Here is a 14259-nt window from a genome sequence, read left to right on the forward strand (position 1 = left end):
ACTACACACTCTCTGTTTGGAAGTATTATTAATCACACCTATTTACACACTTTGCCCATTTAACATCAATGCAACAAGATGTAAATTAGACCATTCAAACATTCCTGTTAAGTTCAGTTCTTTTTTTAACGTGAATACTCTTTTCTTGTGCTTGGAGATGCACAGAGCAGTATTAGAATTGGCTAAGGAGCATTTTGTCAGTAAACCACATAGATAACTCAAGGACTATATATGAAGTATTACTTCCCAAGTTACAAAAATACACAACTTCTGATGAAACTTGCTAGTTAATATACATTTAGTCCAGAATATGAATACAAATAACTTTTATTAAAAAAAAGCTAATAATACAAGAGGCATGTCTGAGAACTAGAGCTGTGTTAAAACCCCACTACTGTGTATTGTAGGCATCCTTTAGGAGCTATACAAACTGGTATTTCTAAAAGGTAATATCACTATTCTCCAGCATAAAAGTTACTAGGTGAGTTAAGTTCTACGTCATGGTTTATGAATTCAAGTTGAGCCACTTACACAGAATGCAAAGAGCAGAAATGTAGAATCCAGTAGCTTCAAAGACAAACATCTGTTTCTTCCAGGTAGTTCTGATGCAAACCAGACACCAGGTGTATGCGAGTCCTTAATATTTACAGTCAAAATACAGTATCACTCTACAATTTTCTTATAAAACAGTAGGTAAGGAGTTGATGTAGATGCCGACGTGGGAGAAAGAGAATTCAGGAAGTCCTTTTCCTCTGTAACTTTCACTTCAGAATCATCGAAAAGCAACCATTTCCCCTCGTACTCTTTCAGGCTCTGCAGGACATACAAAGCTTTGTTTTCCAGTCCACTGACAGCAACCCCGTTCTGATGGCCGTGCTCAGTGCTGCACTCCACACTTCCATTAGCAGGGGCGGACTCGGGATTTCTGTTCTCAGTAACTACATTGAGAACCTTCTCGCTGTTTGCTGGTCTGTTGTACAGGTCACAGTCAGACTTGCTCTTCTGTCCCCCAAGAAGTCCGACAGCTTCCATGTTCTTTTTGTTCAGAACTTTACCCGGCTGTGCATTGCCATTGACTCTAAAAGAGACTTCACCGTTGTCGTAGTCTTCAGCAACAGTTCTTGCTTCCTCCTCATTCAGTGGCTCTGGTTTAATCGTTTCGCACGTTTGGGCGGTGATGAAGTTTCCCTTGTCTAACTCGAGGCTGTTGAGATCTGTGATTTTGACAGAAGCTGTGTAGTGTCCGCTGCTAATTGTAATGCCACTGTGCATCACCACTGCAAATAAGCCATAGGTGTCATTGGTTGGCTTCGTGCTCCATTCTTCCAGCGACAGTTTGAGCGGCGTCAGTAAGGGAGTGTTTATCTTCGATAGTCCACCGTAGCAGTCAAACCTTCAGAAGAAAAACAAAGTTAGAGCCCTTGCTGCTTCCAGCACGCAGCACGTACAGCTTTAAGTGCCCCAGGCATCGAGTCTGCTTTCTCATACCAGAGACACACAGCAGAACTGCAGTGAGAAGCTGCTCACATTTCTACTTGTTTATCGCAAGCATCTGTCCCAGGCAGCCCTGTTCACTGAAGGCATTTTGACAAGTAAGGATATTGTTAAACATGACAGCTCCATAGCTGTGTGTTTTCACTACATAAGAGACGCCCTTTGTGAGAACTATCAGCTACACTAAGCATCCAGTAGTGAGAAGTGAGCTCTTCATTGCATGGTTATCATTCATGCTTCTGGGATTGCATTTCCTTGCAGACATTGACCTGCTGATCAGAGAACATTCATTCCAACATCCAAGGGACAGAGCGAGCAAGTTGCTTTGCTTCCTCCCACATGTTTATAGAAAAAGATAGCAATAAAACAATACATTCTGTTATTCCTTTCAAGTAGCTTAGATGTCACTCAAAGACTGTTTTTACTGTAGTAAATACAAGTGACAGTTTCCTAAGGATTATTAAGTTAGGAACCTCTCATTAACTGCCTTACCTTAATCAGTTTCTTTCAACAATTCTATCTGATTTAGTTGGGGAAAGCATCTTGTATTCCACAGCTATTGAGCATTTGTTCATAGTTCACAAATACACAAGGAGAAAAGTTTTAAGTCCTTTCATCGTAATAAAAAACTTCTGAAGAGTTTGGAAGTGTTGGAACTTCATCACCTCTTTTGCATTACTGCATATAACCTGAGCTTATGTGATTGATGCACTGCATCAGCCCAACATAATTAACCTCTTTATTTAATGATGGTGTCCCAGTAGATTCAGTCTTTCTCAGCTGCAAAGATTTTATAGGGAAAAAGAGTGCAGAATGCAGACAAACCAAACCTGAGCTTGCAAAGAGCTAATTACAATTGTCCAACCTACGCTTTACCGGGAGAAAAGATGATCACAGAGTTGTAGGGGCTGGGATCTCCAGAGATCAGTGAGTCCAGCCCCCTTGCAAAGCAGGCCCCCTACAGCAGGCAGGATTGCTACTTTTAATTCCAGGAAAACACAGGACATTACTGAAGTCACAGGATATTACTTTTGTTTTACAGGGTTTTGATCTTGATTCTGCCATGCTTTTAACAGTTTTGCTGATGTTCACCACCATAAACCCTTGTGCACACAAATGCACGTAGACATGCACAGATGTGCTCAGTCACTCAAGTCTGATCAATTCCAATCCCTCCTCACCTTAGGTGCAGGCTCACCATAAACATTTCACTGCACCGAAAGAAACAGAAGGGTGTATCATCAGAATTAATACAGTGTAAGTCTTCTGAAAGGCAGGAAGAGGTTCTCAGAGGAGTCAAGGAACAGGAATCTCTTACAGATGCTCCAGATCAGAAATCCAGGTCCAGTGGAGCTCACAGGACAACTACATTACCCTAAAGCATTAGCAAGCAGGCTTTACCTTTCTTCTGGACAAGATCCAGCATCAGAAAAATTTGAAGAGGAGCAAATAAGAGACATCTTCTCACATTATCTTTTCACATTAGCTTTTGATCTTCTTAATAAGAATCTGAAGACAAGAATGGCGTGCCAAGTGCCCTGCCTCCTCTGGCTCAAACACAACAAAAGCAACTTTGCAACTCCGCCTTTTGGAGCCATGAATCAGTGGAATTTCTCTTACTGTGTTGAATCAGTGCCTCACATTATCCCAGACCTTGAAGGCGTAAATCAATCTTATTGCAGCTATCCTAATCCACAAGACACTGGACAACCCAAATACAGATTCATAATGGTATCAGCATTGCCCTTGCTAATTAGCAAGTGCAACTAGAAACTTTTAGACTAATAACTAGACGTTATTAAAAGAGAGAAACCGATCAGTGAACCACCTTACACAGCCTGCTACCTCTCACTTCATGGCTCTCTTGTGAGCTCAGGTCTGTTTGCAGCCAGTCCCAGTGTTTTCCCTCCCCGCCCTCCCCAAACAATTACTCAGCCCCAGGCTAGCACATTTTCACAGTGGCTGCTTTATTGTTAAAGAATCACTTTGCAAACCACCCTCTAATAAGAGAGCAAAGCCCTGCCAACAGCAAACATTTACTTATCAGTGCTTTCTGTTTCATTTCTTATTTAAAACTCAATTGTCCTGAAACTCAGTAGATCACAACCGAGGAGGTTTCCAACAGAGAACAGTTATGTGAACATTCTCAGTTGAAGAATGTTAGTTTAAGGCAAGAAGAGTTTGTTACTGCTTGTAGGACAGACTACTGCAGTCTCATCTGGGGAAATCGGTATTGTTACAATAAACATTACCAGTTTACCTAAGCAAAGCTCCATCAAAGCTTACAATTCCAAACACACTGTGACAGCAGTAACTTCATGTGCTGCAGTGTTTTTATTTACTATCCTTGGCTCTTCCCCACCTGATTTGCAGCAGTGCTTTATTACTCCAAATCAAGATGTTCAGACATGCCACTGTTTTGTCCAGAGTAAAATGTCCAAGCCAAAAACCAAGAAGCAATCTTCTACAGTTTCAGCTTCATCACTGTCTCCAGGACTGTGTCTGATTGTCCACTCTGACTGCCTTAACCTCTGGCTGCCAGCACTTGGCTGGAAATGCAGGACATGAGTAAAGGGCACAGGAAGAAGACCACAAGAGACTGCATACAGGTTTTGGACTTCTGAAGCAAGGATTTGAAGGCTGCCAGGACAGGAGAGGTAAGCAACTCAGCATGCTGCTAGGGAACCTGCAAGCTCCAGGTACTTCTCATAGAAGCACAGCAGCAGATGTAGGAACAAGGTGAAGAGAACAGCCAGGTTTCTCTCAGTGAGCATCTTGAGTTGTATTTTTTGAACAACCTCATCACACAGCCACTCCATCTGGCATCAAAGCTACTCAGTAGCAACGTGACACCTTCTGACAGGTTCACAACTTAGTTGGCTTGTTCTGCTCTGCTTGTTGTGAGTGTTACAACACTAAACCACCAATGTTCTATGTTACAATCCTGAAATTGTGGGGAAGAAAGGGAAGGAGACCTTGTAGAGATTAAGTTTTCCTTCTGCTTTGTCAGAAAGATACTCCTAACAACCGCTACTAATTCCACTTTCAACAAATCATAACAAACCACCCGTAAAAAGTAAGTATTTTCAAGGATTATATTAAGCTATTTCACAAACCGTGTTGATGTTGACCTCAGTTAGTAGTGCTTGTTCTAAAGCGCCCTGCGGCTAATCACTGAACTCCTATCTGCTATGTGTCAAGTGCCAAAGGTCCCATACACTTCTAGTACATGATTTCTCTTCCCACAGCACAGTTTAGTAATAGAGTGTATTGGCATACTCACTCTAAGCCACTAGCAGCAAAGCACTTCAAATGAATTGTTATAACTTCAGGCATTTTATCAAATAAAAGGCTGCGCTCTGCTTCTGTGTAATGATGGCAGTTCTCGCAGAAGTATTTGTCCTCTCCCACAATCCTTTCCACGGATGCAAACTGTGAAATTGCCCACTTCAGAGTCTTCATTTCTGTTTTTGGCTCTGGAGAAACTGAAAGAGAATCATTACATTCACAGATACGCTGTTACTTACATTTCCAAGGAATCCCACCAGAATAAAACCAAAACAAGATGGCATCAAGTTCTGCTGTGTTCCATAACTGCTAACAACACCGTAAAGAATCCCCAATACGTGTGAAACAAAGTGCATTCAGCTCTCCCAGTCATTTCAGGAAAGGATGCAGGCACCACTTAATGGATACGCTTACTTATACAGGTTTCCCAAATCTTGTCTTCAAGATGTGTGTACTGATCCCACTGCCACGTCCAGAAATAAGGCACATGTGTTTGAGACCAAGATTTTATTCCCTACAGGAAGCTTCCAAAATAATCAGGCAGCTCCCTTCCATTTCTTGCATCTCACCCCCCTGACAGCCTCCCCATTAATGAGTTCAATGGGGAAGGCAAAAAGAGTGGGAGCTGCTCCGAATCAAGTCCACGAGGACTAAAGGTGATTTATTTAGAATTCAGAACATCACAGTGTGCTGCAGCTGCACTTACTGCTTATCTTAAAACTAAGTATGGATCACTACCAGCTGTGGAACACACCAGGGGACATTTCCCACAGTGTTAAGGCAACGACAGTCCAGAAGTAATGAAAAATATCAATTCCTGAAGTAAATTTCATTTATTTTTAAGAAAAATGCAAATATTTCTTCCACTTATCCTTCAGTTTAAAATAATCTTTTATCAGGGAAGGGCAGACCCAGATAAAAAGTAAATGCCTGATTATAAGCAGGAAAACACATACGTGAGTAAGGCAACAGGCAGCTTACAGTCCTATCGATACCTGAGGCAACTTTAATACAGTCTGGATCCACCTATGTTATCAGTGCTGTGTTTGCAAAGTCAGAAGTTAATCAGGACAAGAGATAACAGAACAACCTCTAGTGTTAACCAGCACAAACAAGAGCAGTGTTCCTTGATAAACACGGCACTGTCCTCCCTCTACAGCCATCTGAAGCAGAAACACCAATCCCCCTTTTTGATACTTACTTTCAGAACTTTCTTCACTTTTAGAAAGTTCATCTTCTTGCACCGGAACACTGATGTCCTGAAAGTCCTCTCTTCTTTCAGTAAAGCACTCGCACTCCAAGCATCGTGTTCTCAGTACTAACTGGCCCTGGAACAATTTCTCCACTAGTTCAAAAACAGCCAACTCTGTACCTAGAGAAAGTATATGCCAGATCACTTACCAACGTGTGTTTTATTCAAAAGATACTAAAAACCTTGCTATTCTTCATGGCAAATCGAGTGTTACAGACACAGTGCCTTAGGGATTCCAAAAAGCTGCTCATCACGTGTGGTTTTCGGAGTATCAGAGAATCATCATAGAATCACAGGACAGCTGTGCTGGAAGGAGCCTTAAAGCCCTACTGCACCCCTTCCCTCAAGAGTTGTGTTCTCCTGTTGACACTAACAAAATCCATACCTGTCAGCCACTTTGCCTACATCCTACAATAGGGAGCTACAGACAGAATACTGCTTGTAAGGACACAAATCCGTAGCCTGTAGGATTTCATTTTGTTTTCTCCTTTAAATAACATTCTTTCACGTTTTTAATTCCCTTCCTATTTCTAGAGATGACAATCATTAGTAAGAATATTAGTGAGAATATAAACCTGGTAATATTTTTTACCTTGAACAGCGATTACACGATGTTAGAAAAAGACCTTTTATAATCTAAGCTAAACAAGTCAAGGTATAAAATGAAAGTTACAAACATGCAAAAATAAATTCATAAAAATATTTTTCAATTCCTGAAAATGTAACTCCATGCTTAGAGAGCTCTGCTTGCAATGCAATCTGAAGGTTGACTTCCAGTGCACAGTAATTTCCTAACCATGCTAATTTTAAGCCCGTTCACTTGTTCACCAACCTTCCTTTTTTGGTTCTTTTTCAGTTCCTTTTTCACTGTGGCTTTCCACAGGAGATGTTGGTTCGTGACCATCTTCTTTAACATCGTTACCATTTTCACACTTGGCAGACGACTCTTCAAGCTCACAGTCATCGTACTCTTTCACCGGGTCTTTGGATCCCAAATTTGTAGTTAACTTCCCCAGACTATAAAATTTGGACAGAATACTTGGCTGTTTGCACGAGGATTTTAACCAGTTTAATTTAAGTCGTGACTTCTTCTGTGTTGGCTTTGCGCTCTCGTTCTCAGTGGAACACTTGGCAGTGGCATCAGTTTGATTCTCTAGCTTTTCTCCCGTTGCTTTCCTCTTTGACCTGGTTTGTCTTTGATTTTCTTCTGCTGCAATTTGTTCTTTCGATACTTTGGACTTTTTCTTTGCGTTGCCACCTTCAGCATCACTTTTTCTCTTCCCATTTCCTTTGGGCAGCTTATCTTCAGCCACCTCTCCCCCGTGGCTACTTGCTGTGTTCTCCTCCTCCTCGGCAGAGTGGCCAGTTCCATTGCTCTCGGAATTTTGATTGATTTTTTCCTCCACTTTAGCTTTGGGCTCTTCCAAGGGCAGTTTATTCAGTTCTTCCTTCTTCAGTAGCTGACACGTTTCTTGAATATTACCAAGGATGCACTGCAGAACTTCCTGGGCATCGTGCTGCAAGTAGCCTTCGTACATAGGGTTGAGCTCTCTATTAAAGGTAAATAAGTACCAAAGATGAGCTGATCTTTACTAGAAAACGTGGCCAGAGACTTAAATTAGGAAACCTTTGCTATAAAAGCAGGGGGGGAATCCTCTCTGCACCTAAAGAGAAGCCCTTTCTGGCACAAATACCCATGGGGAGGCAGTTACAGCCTTACACAGAAGGGCATTTAAACATGCATTCAGTTGCAACCCAGCAGTGGTACTTCTCAAGTCAATGGGAATGCTTAAATACTTCAGAGGAAGTACTGCTTAAAATCTACTGCTGGGTTTCAATTCTATTCTTACAAAATCTAAACTTACTTCCAAACTTATGATACCGTAGAGGCAGCAATAAACACAAACCTTCCCCTCTGAAATGTACAACTTCCTTTGTATAATCACATAACAATGCCCCAAATCTACAATTATCTTCTCCCTTCCCCCCCAGTTCTCTCCTGCCGTACTGTACTGTTATAATGATGCCAAAACTTTAGGTGAAGATTTGGTGTTTGTTTGAGATAATTTGTACCTAAGGGTGTTCAGCAGCCTTCGTGGCTGAGTAGCAAGTTCATCAGTGTATTTCTCTGGGTTTAAAAGAAAGCTGGCTTGAAGCTGTTCAACAGAAAGAATCAACGAGTGCAAACTGCAGATCAGTTCGTAACTCGCCAGTGGATCTTCTTTACAATTTCCCTGCAATGAGAATGAAGATACGTGCAGCTTTGTCTGTAACAAGCAGTTATGGCAAGTAGCCCCCACTTAGTTCTCCAACAAACATTTGACAGATTTCTTTTTTCCCCACAATGGGAAACAGGTGAGTTTAGATCAATACACTGCTCTTTTGACAGCAGAAAAGAAACATGAAAGCCACAGTATGAACTTTAAAAGCCCAAGCTATCTTTGCCCGCAGACATAAGGTAATTTTAACAGAAATTAAACCAGTTCAGCCTTGTGCTTACAGGCTTACAGATGCTTTGAACACAAGTTTAAAACTACTCAAACCTTTTTTTACTTGAAACAGTACAGAAAACAACACTGCCCAACTTCTTAAGAGCAGAAGAAAACAGTTCCATTTTGAGAACCTTCCTGGCACACAGCCTCACCTGCACTGTTACAAGGAAATGGAGGTGTACTGAGATGTGTTACCTTTTCTGCTTTTAGCTCTCCTTCATCCTTCAACGATTCTTTCTTCTTTGAAATGATATTATATAAATGTTTGACTCCCGTTTTAAAACCAGGACAAAAATATAATACCTAGAAGCAACAGTGGAAAACAAGACAACAATTGGTAAACCCAGTTATTCAACCTTACATCTCTATGCTTAGGACCCAGCCAGCTCTGCATCTCCCAAGGCTGCTGCTGCACAGTGCATGGGATTACTCATGGCAGGGAGGTGGCCCGAGTATGTAAACTGACAGATGACTCAATCACAGCAATCTATGGTGCACACACTTCCTGTGGTATCACTTTTCTTCCCCTCGCTGTAATTAGATTCCCTTTGTACAACATCCGGACATCTCCTCTATAATGTCAGACTAGGAAACCCATCCACTTGCACAAAAGCAGAACAGTGTGATATTTTTTGAGGCCCCAGAATGTGATCTTACCTGAAGAATGCTGTTAAGGTAACAGGTGTTGCCAAGATTATTCAAGCCCACAAAGGGCAACATGTTGTCCTTCTTCTCACAGCTGACAAGCGAGGGAGGCTGTGCTGCAGGAACAACCTGGTCACTGTCAAACAGAGAAAACAAAGCATAAGAGATCTGCCTGGAACACACACACACAACTCTCCTAGCCTCTACCATGTAGGTTACGGAAGATAAGGAGACAGCTTACAGAATTAATGATTAATACCCAGATGAAAACTGTGTCACAGTGTTTCTGAGTCTCCTTGGGGCTCCTCCAGCAACTTGACAGGCTTACAGGAGCACATACTTACTACTGCATGCACTTCCAACGCCTGCCCTACAAAACAGCCCATGAACCTGACTGAACAACTCAGCTGAGATCTCTTTCAACTACTTTTGCGCACTCTTCATTCATTCCCAAGATAGCATCAAGAAAAAGCATCCACTGCTTATTTCCCATTGCTCCAAATCCACATTGCTTCATTACTGGACACATACCAAGAGGATAAACAGCTGAACAACCGAACCAACGACCCTCTGGTAACACAACAGAGCCGGGCCTTAAACCCTTCACCACCATACCTCGCTATAATCAGGCCATTTCTCCTCTCCCCGGTGGAACTTCCCCCCCCGGCTGTGCTGAACAGAGCCGATAGGCACTCAGGGCCGGGAAGCTCGCTGTGTGGCAGCAGGGACTGCCGCTTCCAGCCACGCCAGGAGCAGCCCGAACGCCCAATATCCTTTCACTAAGACCACAAGTTGCATTTTAACACACTTTAACTAACTCGGCACCATCGAAAGAAAAGAACTTTCTTCCAGCACCACAACTTTGTGCCAACGGAACGCTCGCGGCACAGCAACCTCGGCCGGGAAAGAGGGAAACGGCAGCAGGCACAGAGCGGGATCCCAACGGGCAGCACCCGCACCCCTACGTACATCTCTGCGCCGCGGAGCTCCGCGCCCTTCTGCTCATTCTCCGGCGGCTCGGTGAAATCCAGCGCTCTCTTCGCCTCTTTCTTCTGGAAAAGCTTCAGCGATAGCCGGTTCTTCCTGGACGGGCTGCCCCGCGGCGGCGCGCTGCCGTCGCTCGGGAGCACCCCCGGCATCTCCGGGCGGGCGGCGGCGGCGGCGGGCGGCGTGGGGCGGCCACCTGCCACACACACACACATACGCACACACACGGCGTCACCGCCGCCTCGCCCGGCCCTGGCTGCCGCCTCACCCCTCCGCCCGCCGCCCCGCTCCCTCCCCGCCGCCCTCGTGGCCCCACCGCCCCGCAGGCCGCCGGGCCGGGCCCTCCCGACGCCCGGCCGGCACGGACCGGCGGGCCGCCGCCGCTCTCCTCACCGCTACATGGTGCCTCCGCCCGGGGGCCGCCGCCGGTTGCTATGGAGACCGCACGGGGCGGCCCGGCGCCGCTCGCTCCGCCACGGGAAACTTGGCGCGTTTTCCGCGCCGTTAGGACCCGCGCCCGCAGCCCTCCTCGCGCCCAAGCGCCCGCGGCCGCCTCGCTCAAACGCCGGAGCGTTAGCCGGGGACGGCGCCCGCCGGGATCGAAGAGCCATGGCGGCCGGCGGCGGCCCGCCTCCCGGCGGCTCGCGCGGGTCGAGAGAGGCCACGGCGCGGGCCCGATCGGCGGCACCGACGCCGCCCGTCCGCCGCTTCCGTCAGGCAGCACGGCGGGCAGCCCGCGGGGGTCCTACCCGTGCGCGCGCGGGCGCCGCTAACGGCGCGGCCAAGGGCCCAGGGCTCGCGAGGGGGAGGGGCGGGAAGCGGGCGGGCCGAACCACTGCGCAGAAGTAACCCCCCCCCTTCGCGGCGGTGGATTGGTCCGGGCGTAGTCCCGCCTCTTTCCGTCTCCGCCAATCACAGCGGCGCAGTTCGAACGGAGCTGAGTAACGGCCGCCGCGAGGCGGGGCGGGGCGATCTCGTCTCGTCTCGTCTCCTCTCCTCTCAGCGCTCCGTCGCACCGCGCCGCTGGGGGTCGGCGTCCGCTCCTCTTCCACATGCATGCAGTAGCACGTCGGCCTCGGTGTTTTTTTCACATACAACGTAGCAGTCCCACAAGCTTTGTTTCCTTCTCGGAATTACGAACTGGATGCATGAAGTTTGCATCCCACGATGCTCAGTTTGGTTTTGCCCCACGACGTCAGAAATGTTTGAATCTTTTGATGTGAGGACTGAGGAGCTCCATGTGGCAGTGACATCTGTAGGCACCGGGCTGGCTTAACGCTGCAAGAAGAGCCCCCCAAGCCAAGGCACAATCACGTCTGTGACTCCGCTGGAAAACTCCTGCAAAAAAAAGTCTGAGTTTATCAGCAAGAGATTTTGCAGGATTTGTTTCATAACTGACTTTAAGCCATGCTCGGGTCCTGGCTGTATATCCACCCCAATTTTTAAAAGGTTTCAGTCATAGAATCACAGATTCACTGCAGTTGGAGAATCACAGAAACACCAAGGAAAAGACCTACAAGATCGTCCCGTCCAACCATCGCCCGTCACCAATAGTTCTCACTAAACCACATCCCTCAACACAACGTCCAAACATTCCTTGAACACCTCCAGGGTTGGTTCTCCACCACCTCCCTGGGCAGCCCATTCCACTGCCTGACCACTCTTTCAGGGCAGTTAGAGAAGTCAGTTTTAGAGAAGCCCCCTAGGATCCCAATCCACCCCCAGCCCACATCCCTCAGTGCCACATCCCCCACGGCTCTGGGACAGCCCAGGGATGGTGACTCTTGGCAACCTGTGCTGGTGCATTGCCACTCTTTCAAAGAAGAATTTTTCCATAATACCCAGCCTGAACCTCTCCTGGCACAGCATGAGGCCATCACCCCTCATCCTATCTCCATCTCCACCCTCAAGGCTATTTTTCCACCTCAAGATCTGCAGGAGACTGCACCGCACCTCTTTGCCAGCCCCTCAGCCTGGCACGCATTTCTTTGCACCCTCCCTTATCTGGCTCGCTGTCATGAGTTAATGCAGGGAAGTCCTTCCAGCAGGATGGTGCCGGAATGGATCTGTTTAAATGCAAGAAAATGGCTTTCTTTTCTGTATCTCTCCAGAAATAGAGCAACAGCTAATTAAATATTTATGGCAGCTCAGCAAGCTCAATAAAGAGGCTGTTGTCCAGAGCCTGTGCAGCTCGGTCCTTTCACAGTAAAGGAGTTTCAAACACAGCCCAAAGAGGGTGCAGGTGTGAGAGGCCGTAGTTGCAGACCTGAGACACTCAAATGCATGAAGTTATGTCTAATTCTACGGGCTTTGCAGCCACGTGTTATAAAAATGACTGCAGTGGGAAACTAGAAATCTCCACAGACTCAGCCAAAAATAACCACGTGAACGCCTGGAAAGAATGGATTCCCAGGAGATGGGATTTGGGGACTTTGGAGGAAGTCTCCATTACAGAGCACTGTCCCCTGCAGGGAGAAAGCCCCACAGCCTCTGCTTGTTGCTGAGTGACATGAGTTATATCCACTTGCAAACCCTGGAGCTGTATCAGGCCTATAAATCTGCCCGGTTCCTGTACTGTCAGAATTACTCTGAATTTTGTGAATGTTGGTGAACTGTGAGCAGACAGTGTGCTCTTTCAGCAGCCCCTGCCCCAGTCCCTGGGGTCACCTGGGGACCTCAGCGCAGGAACACCAGTAACCTGCCCCAGCCCTGCAGTGCTTGTACCAGCAAAATTGATTTCAGTCTATAGGAATACGGCTCTTGGTCCAATGCCTTACGGCGGGAAGTGTAAGAAACCATTCACCAACATGAAAATACTGAATATAAAATTTGAAGACAGACTGTGTTTTTTTGGTAGGGGTGGTACAGATGAATATTTAGGGTGACCCTGCCCCCATTCACAACCAGACTGAAGCATGGAAACAAATCATCCAAGGCACTTGGCTGCCTGGGAAAGGAAATCTGGCTTCCCACAGTCACCAGCCTGGGGCCCTCTGAGCCTGCAGACTGCTCCCATTCCATAAGATCCTTTGTTCTTTCCGAGGTTCCCAACCCACCTCGGTGATGGGATGCCTCCACCAGCCCCTATCAGCAGGGCTGGCAGGAGGGAAACCCCCACTGCAGCCTCCTCCATGGGAAACCTTGGCCAAAAAGTTTGGCCTGAGTGTGCGGCCAGATGTTGGAGGAAAGCCTTCAGATTAGGCATCCTTACAGATATAGGAAAAGCAGGAAATAATAAATCAGAGCTTGCCACAGCCCTGTAAACTCCGTGGTGAAGCCTGCAGTGAGCTCCTCTTTGTTCAAGCTTCCACACGGCAAACTTCTGCTGTCCGCCTGAACCACAGCACATGAGCACAGAACGAGCTCTGCAGCAGTGCTCTGCTCTGTGCTGCACAGTTTGTAATTGCTGAGATGGAGATCCGTTTCAGGATACTCACAGCCTTCACTCTCATTTCTCTCTCTTAACCTGGGACAAAGCGCAGCTGGATGAAATCACTGAACTCCTCAAGTTACACATGCATCTATTATACCAGAGAAAATAGTAATTACCCCCACAGCATAGAGATAAAGCAGATTAGATCATAACCATATCAGTATCTGCCTTTGTGCACTGAAAATCTGCACAGTGTGGAGGGCTCTGCAGGTAGATCCAAGGCAGAACATTTTTTCCATGCATCTTTCTGGAAGTTCAGTTTGGCACTGTGGAAAGAATGATGTTCCGTAAGCAGTCTCACTGCTTGCTTAGGGGTTTTTCCCCCATCTTATTTTCTGTCTGGGCATATTTTATTTCACCATGTGCAGCTTGCTGCTCAGATTAATGTAACATATGGCTCCACAGCCTCACTGGTAGCAGGGGAAGTGCAGCTTTCCATTGTGGGCTGGAATTCAAATGAAAAGCCAGGTGCTGTATTACAAACCGTAATTAAAATAAAATGAAAATCTCTCCCTGATTGTGTGTAAGTTGGGATAGCACCTCCCAGAGCTGCAACATTTCAGAAAGCAGAAACCAAAGCTTCAGAAGATCCCAACGCTGTGCAGCCGTGCACCATCTGCTGGCCACATCCCTGCAGACACACACACACACGCCTCGGATTGATTCCA

At 46.3% G+C, this 14259-nt stretch overlaps 1 protein-coding gene across 1 annotated transcript; it reads right to left on the reverse strand.

Annotated features, from left to right (window-relative positions):
- Window positions 1-663: 663 nt before the first annotated feature.
- Window positions 664-10310, reverse strand: USP1 (ubiquitin specific peptidase 1; the record flags this gene model as incomplete). Its single annotated transcript, XM_079535316.1, has 8 exons — window positions 664-1393; window positions 4778-4979; window positions 5984-6154; window positions 6867-7585; window positions 8108-8268; window positions 8722-8829; window positions 9184-9307; window positions 10141-10310. 8 exons carry the CDS (start codon window positions 10308-10310, stop codon window positions 664-666), a joined length of 2385 nt encoding a protein of 794 aa, XP_079391442.1.
- Window positions 10311-14259: the final 3949 nt, after the last annotated feature.

Source organism: Tetrao urogallus (assembly GCF_951394365.1).
Source record: "Tetrao urogallus genome assembly, chromosome: 5".
NCBI classification, from domain to species: Eukaryota; Metazoa; Chordata; class Aves; order Galliformes; family Phasianidae; genus Tetrao; species Tetrao urogallus.